This window comes from Bison bison, unplaced genomic scaffold (genome assembly GCF_000754665.1).
Source record: "Bison bison bison isolate TAMUID 2011002044 unplaced genomic scaffold, Bison_UMD1.0 scf7180017864215, whole genome shotgun sequence".
Taxonomy (NCBI): Eukaryota; Metazoa; Chordata; class Mammalia; order Artiodactyla; family Bovidae; genus Bison; species Bison bison.
Window position 1 is genome coordinate 11,883,489 of NW_011494787.1, and position 7,677 is coordinate 11,891,165.

Sequence of the window (7,677 nt, forward strand, 5' to 3'; positions counted from 1 at the left end):
ATCGCAGCACGTTTATAATAGCCAGGACATGGAAGCAACCTAGATGCCCATCAGCAGATGAATGGATAAGAAAGCAGTGGTACATATACACAATGGAGTTATTACTCAGCCATTAAAAAGAATACATTTGAATCAGTTCTAATGAGATGGATGAAACTGGAACCTATTATACAGAGTGAAGTAAGCCAGAAAGAGAAACACCAATACAGTATACTAACGCATATATATGGAATTTAGAAAGATGGTAACAATAACCCTGTGTACGAGACAGCAAAAGAGACACTGATGTATAGATCAGTCTTATGGACTCTGTGGGAGAGGGAGAGGGTGGGGCGATTTGGGAGAATGGCATTGAAACATGTATAATATCATGTATGAAACGAGTCGCCAGTCCAGGTTCGATGCACGATACTGGATGCTTGGGGCTGGTGCACTGGGACGACCCAAAGGGAGGGTATGGGGAGGGAGGAGGGAGGAGGGTTCAGGATGAGGAACACAGGTATACCTGTGGAGGATTCATTTCGATATTTGGCAAAATTAATACAATATTGTAAAGTTTAAAAATAAAATAAAATTAAAAAAAAAATCAGGTTTGGAAAGATTGGTATTTTAAATAAAGTTGGATTATGTAGTATGATTTTACTTTATTAACGTTAATCTTTATTTGGAACAAGCTAAAATTAATGTTAGAATTACAAAAATGATTGTTCTAATGTTTTCCAGTTGCTAATAGGTTATGAAAATGGTACTGTAGTTTTCTGGGACTTGAAATCCAAGAGAGCAGAACTGAGAGTTTACTATGATGAGGTAAGTGATTTCTACTGAAATATTTGAAAAGAGTATCGTGATTTTATGCCTGTTGTCTACTTTTACTCCTTGTACATTACCAATATTTTTATTTTTGGAAAGCTGCCTCATTTTGATCCAGTGCCTCACATTGCCTGTTGGTTTTTGCATGAGTTTCATGCAAAAACTCGGAGTTGTTCCACTCGGAGTTGTTCTCTTGAGTGGAAATTTTGCCTTGATGAACTATTTTTAAGCTTTTTTGACATCTTACGTATATTGGTTTCTATTACTTATATTTTTCTTTTCTTTAGGCTTCATGATTATTTCTTACCTCTTTGTCCTTAAGGTCTCTAAAGATACTGTTCATGTCTTTAGAAAATTGCTTTTCTGTGGCAGAAAGTTTATGTAGTCAGTTGGAAAGGCTTTATTGTCTAATATTTGCCTTCTTAAAATAGAGATTTTTAAAATAGTAATACTTATTGTTACTAAGAATCAGATCTTAAAGTACGTTTTATCATACAGAATTGAGATTTTAGATTTTCATGTAGAGAAATCAATGAACTCATACTGAGGAATAGTCTCTTAATTGATCTTCAGGTGTTCACAGATTGATTCTAGGCCATTAAGTATTTTCTTCTTAAGAGGCTAATGAGAAAAGAGTGAGGCTAAGGGCAAAAGATGAGAAAGGGGATTTATGTCTTGTAGCTGTGGAAATAAAGGTAATCATCTAGGCTCTCTATTAAATTTTAAAAACTGGTACAGTGGTGAGAGATAGGAAGAAAATACAGGTCATAAATCATTGTCTAGCATTACCCAGGCTTAAATAGAAAGAGTGCCAGAGAATTCAAGACAACACTAAGATAAATACAAAAAGAATTTTGAAAAGAAAACACATTTTTAAAAGAACAGTTCCTTTTTGTGCTCCCTTCCATCCCCTATAGTAAAATTTAAATTTTGATGCTTAAAGATGCAAACCTTTAGTTATTCCATAACTGCTACCCCTATTCATTTCTTAGTGGTCCTGGCAAAATTCAATTTTATGTTATATACAAGATTATCATCATGGTAACAAAGAATTCAGAAGTAAATGATATAACAGCTGGGTAATTTGATCATGATTGGTGAGCAGTATTCTGGCAAGCAATATCATACAAGTATGTGCTTTATGAGCAACTTACAGGGCACCTTTAATCATAAGAAGGTCCTGGAGAGCTAAGCTAGGGTTTTCCTTTTGTTAAATATATAAAAATAAAGAATGAGGATGGAGATCATTTATTCTGCAAAACTACACTTTAGATAAGAGTGCAAATACCATCTGTGTGTTTAGCCACTTGGAACTAGAGTAGAGCAGCTGAAATGGAAATCCAGATGAGAATGCTCAGTTAACTAGTTTTCTTGTAGCTTTATAAAGTGTGGAAGGAAAGTTTCTAACCTTAAAAAGTAAATTTAAAAAAAAAAAGTGAAAGCAATTTTGCAATGAAATGTCTATATAAATATTAACAATGTTAATCAGTAGAATAATATACTTTACCTATTTTATATCTAGAATTATATAAATTATATAAAATCTATATAATGCATAATTATGTCCTGTCATTTTAATAAAGATAATTATATACTTCATGTTATTACTAAACTTATAAAAATTTTCTCAGCACTTTTCCCCTCATAGTTTGAAATCATCTGTAATACTTACCTGAAAAAGTATCTAATAAGTCACCAAGGATCCCTTCTTAGTCTTTTAAGTTCCTCACTAAGCCTGTGACTTTACATCAGTCCGACTCAATGGACATGGGTTTGGGTAGACTCCAGCAGTTGGTGATGGACAGGGAGGCCTGGCGTGCTGCGGTTCATGGGGTCGCAAAAAGTCGGACACGACTGAGCGACTGAACTGAACTGAAGCCTGTGACTTTACATCAGTCCTTCATTCTTAAATGGTTTATTCATTTGTTTGTATTGTTCCCATCTCATCTTTTCCACCCCTCCTTTCTCCATCATTGGTTCTTTCCCTAACTCTCCTTTAAATTATACTCTTCAGGATTCTACGTCTTCACCCTCTTTTCATTTCTTCATTGCTTCAGTTCTTTTCATTCTTTCATTGCTTCAGTTTGCATTTATGTTCATATTCAGCCTCCCATCATTTCAAATATTACCTATATTATGCTGATAAATTAAAATTCATGTATCTTTGGTGCAAATATCTAGTAATATATTAGGTAACTTCAGATGAATATTCCATTGGCACTGAATTAGTACTTAAAGACCTAATTCTCTGTGTTTTTATTTCAGTTTTTCAATTTTGATTTGGTTATTTCAATTTAAAACCCACAGAGTCTTGGTTGACCCTTTTTTCTTCCTCATGTGGTAGAAGCAGTCACTCTTGCAGTCTTCATGATCCCATTTTTATATTATCTCTCATTTATCTCCTCTCTTTTTTCATTTCCACATTCAGTGTCCTAGTTGAGGATGTTATCTTTTGCCTTGAAGACTATAGTAGACTTTTAACTAATCACATTTCCTTGGATATCTTAGCTTTACAATATATCTTTCACTCACAAGATTATCATTTTAAGACAGAGCTGATCGTAATTTCCTACCTCAGAACCTTTAAATGGGTCCCAATTGTCAACAATACAAAGTCTTATTCCTTGACAGTCTTTCCTTTGAACTTAATTTATGGCATTCTTCTATACACTCCTCATACTTCAGACATACTACTGTCTCCTAAACATACCATTTACTGCTCACTTCAAAGCCTTTGCTTCTGCTTATACTTTATCTTGAACTCCCTTCTCTCCTCTTATGCATATCAAAGTTCTGTTAATTCCTTAGCAATTGTAAAGCTATTTGTACAGTATAGCTACTTGATAAATAACTACTGATGAATTCAGAGTTTTGTGAATACAAGATCATTTTCAGAAATAAGTATACAAATTTTATTTTCACATTAGCTGTAAAGTTTTTGTTTCATCTATATTTTTAAAATAATCTCTCACAGAGAAATCTCTCAGAGTTTTACATGAGGATAATCTTTTAATTCCTTTAGTAACTGCTGTTTTTCCTTTTTTCAGATTATTACTTAGCTTTTTGGGTTTCCTTTGTCTTTTTTGTTTACAAGAAATTCAGTTACAGCCACTGAATTAACCAAAGTTACTAGTGTTTTATTTTCCATATTGTTTTCCATTTTAAAAATTCTTCTTTAATTAGTTGTATTATATTTGGTTTTTCAGAAAACCCTTAAAGTCCTTCTTAAAGAATGGAGTAGGGTGTAATCAAATAAACAGAAATTAAATATTTACCCATTAAGTCAAGTTCAAATGTCAGCTCTTCAATCTCTTCAATAAATGATTATTTGACTTCCTATTCTTTAATAACAGGTTGGTTTTACATGCCTGCTCTTCTATACAATAAGTGTACTTCTTTTATACAACTTATTTTGATTTTATGTTATATCTATTATTTTTATATCTGTCTTCTCCAGTAGACAAATTCAGTGGGAAATAAAGATTAGGGCTGGGGATGCTCTCTCTGCATCTACCATTTTTAGCAAAGTAGTCTGAGAGAACTTTATTAAATTGACTGAGGTTCATCCAGGTTAACATGTAGAGGAGGCAAGACGTGGCCTTTCCCTTTAGACACATACTAAAATGAGAAGAAATAAGCAGAGAAGACAAAGAAGTGTTTTTTTCACTCTCACTGCCTCTACTGAACCCTGATAGTAAAGAAATCTTCTCTGCCCAGTAATGGAGACCAGGGTGAGAGAAAAAATAAGTCTGTTGTGTCATGGTATCATTTTCAATTAATCAAGTCTTATCTTGAGGACCACTGATATGCTGTTTCATTTCTAATATGTCCAATGATTGCTCTAGCCATCATTTGTCTATAACTCTAATAATACTTATTGTTTGGAAATATATGTGTGTGTAAATATATGTATAAGTTTGGTATAAATAAATATATTCATAACTTAGTTGTATAAATATAAATAATAACAAATATATCTGTAACTTAATTTTATAAATGTAGATTAAAAAACTAAATATTAAAAGTTCCAAGTTCCTTTAAGGAAAGATCATGTTGTATACATCTGTTCAACTTTTATGTCTACTAGAGTTTCTTTCATTGTGCAATAAATAGCACATTACCCAAGTTCCCTTTATACTTTACTAATTTTGAAAGAATACCAAGGGTGTGGCAACATTTGATAACATAAATACTTATTCATTTCACAAATATTTGGGTACCTACTTTATGTAAGATATTGTATAATCATGGGTAATAAAACAATTCAGGAAAATGTAACAATTGCTTTTTAATTTAACTTATAACTACAGAATGAATCTGTAAATACAAACAATTTTAAGCTCTTCCTGCTTTAAGTCAATTTAAATAGCATATGTTAGAGTTAACATAGTTCATTGATTCCAAATATGGGTTTTGTAGTTAGATGTTGGATTTGAGTAGTGTAACCTGAGCAAGGATGTCTCAGTCTTTCTAGCCTATTTTACCATGTGTAATTTGGAAAAACATAATATCTGTTTGGTAGGATTAAATGAGATAATGTACATAAACTGCTTACCTTGGGATCTGACACATAGTAAGCCCTCAAATTGCAACTCTAACGTAAATTACTTTTTAAGGTGGTTACTTTAAGTGAAATTAAAGTAAATTCTGCCTCATCCGAGATTATCTTCTGTTAACCTTGCTTTTACTTCCATGTAATAATTTTCAAAGAAGCATTAAAGGATATGGGGAAGACATAGGATTTACAACAAAAAGTTCTGGGATCCAACAAAATGAAATTTACTTAACTTTTCTTTTTCTAAGGAGATAAAATTTTACAGCCTCTTATATGCCTATAGAGAGTTGAAGCCAAAGGTAGTATGGTCTAGGTCAGAAAAATTACATGTTTCTTAAGTGTTATTGCTATAATAATTCTGTGTTAAAATATTTTTCCTTTGGAATATAGAATGATATATCAACTTTCTTCCTCCTCTACTTGTTTTTAATTGTTATTTCATTAGGCTATTCATTCAATTGATTGGCATCATGAGGGCAAACAATTCATGTGCAGCCATTCAGATGGTAGCTTGACTTTATGGAACCTGAAAAGCCCAAGTCGTCCTTTCCAGACCACAGTTCCACATGGTAAGATATATGCTTTCAAAAGAAAGAAACTCTGGAGATGCAGTGCCACTACTTGAACTAGGAAAGTTGGTATCATTATCACTAAAAAGAGGTAATAGAACATAGCTTCTGATTCTAAATACCCCTTTATACCTCCTTCAGATCCCCACCTTCTGACCCAAAGTTTCTAACCTTACCTTCCTCCTGTTTGTCAACTTTTTTACATTATAACTGAACGTATATAGAGACCTCCCAGGCAAAAATCGAATAATTGATGATTGATGTTCCTGAAGCAGAGGAAATGATGCAGGAATTTGACCAATTTTAAGGGGTAAGGAAGCTAGTGAGAGAATGGCACTTTATGGATCTAACTCTTAGACCTAATTTCTATACTGCTTTAGGGTCTTTTGCCTTCTAAATTCTCCCATTTATTTTCACTTATGCCATTTGAGTACTGTGGTTTTTATTGTAGGTTGTATTTCTTATTATATTCCTCATTGAAAGGAGATATTTAGGATTTATGTTGGTTCTACCTAACTGGATGGAATAAAAATTTCAAATGTATGAATAACTTTTATTCAGAGGCTGTATTATTTTCCATAATATAGGTGATCTGAGTTTTCGTGTTTACTTCATACTCTTGGTTGTAAGAATAGAAAAGTCAAAACCTAGAGGTTAATCAAATACATTGTGTTACAGTTTCTGGGTGTTTATTATAGTTTTACATTTAGAAAATAGTGGTATGTTTGTATAGTGGGTGACCCATAAATCAGAAGATGGAATTATTCCAACTTGGGTTGTTCTGCCATCTTTTTGTGCCATCATGTTCTATCTGCAAAAGACTAAATTATTGCAGCATTTAACTTAGCAGTTTACTTAAGAGATTACCTTACAATTAGGCACTTAACTTAGAGATGCTTTATTTATTTATATAGAAGTACAATTGATATATTATTTATATTAGTTTTGGGTATACAATATAGTGATTATATATTTTTATAGATTGTACTCCATTTAAAGTTTATATAAAATAGTGGCTATAATTCCCTGCAACATTCCTTATTTGTTCTATACATGGTAGTTTATATTACTTCATCTCATACTCTAATTTGCCTCTCCCCTTCCTTCTCTACTCTGGTTACCACTCGTTTGTTTTCTATATCTGTGAGTCTGTTTCTGTTTTGTTTTGTTTTTGGTTCCACATATAAGTGACAACATAGAGTATTTGTCTCTCTTTGAATTATTTAACTTAGCATGCTGCTGCTGCTAAGTTGCTTCAGTCGTGGCTGACTCTGTGCGGCCCCACAGACGGCATCCCACCAGGCTCCCCCAGTCCCTGGAATTCTCCAGGCGAGAACACTGGAGTGGGTTGCCATTTCCTTCCCCAGTGCATGAAAGTGAAAAGTGAAAGTGAAGTCGCTCAGTCATGTCCAACTGTTAGCAACCCCATGGACTGCAGCCCACCAGGCTCCTCTGTCCATGGGATTTTCCCAGCCAAGAGTACTGGAGTGGGTTGCCATTGCCTTCTCCATAACTTAGCATCAGATCAGATCAGATCAGTCGCTCAGTCGTGTCCGACTCTTTGCGACCCCATGAATCGCAGCATGCCAGGCCTCCCTGTCCATCACCAACTCCCGGAGTTCACTCAGACTCACGTCCATCGAGTCAGTGATGCCATCCAGCCCTCTCATCCTCTGTCGTCCCCTTCTCCTCCTGCCCCCAATCCCTCCCAGCATCAGTCTTTTCCAATGAGTCAACTCTTCG

At 34.0% G+C, this 7,677-nt stretch overlaps 1 protein-coding gene across 6 annotated transcripts in view; it reads left to right on the forward strand.

The window, feature by feature from the left end:
- The window catches only part of STXBP5L (syntaxin binding protein 5-like), a 335,496-nt gene that overhangs the window by 151,359 nt on the left and 176,460 nt on the right, over nt 1-7,677 (forward strand). For all 6 annotated transcript variants that reach the window (XM_010845396.1, XM_010845399.1, XM_010845394.1 and 3 more), the window contains exons 8-9: nt 724-807; nt 5,811-5,934. In XM_010845396.1, coding sequence (XP_010843698.1) covers nt 724-807; nt 5,811-5,934 — 208 coding nt within the window. The remainder of the gene's footprint in view (nt 1-723; nt 808-5,810; nt 5,935-7,677) is intronic.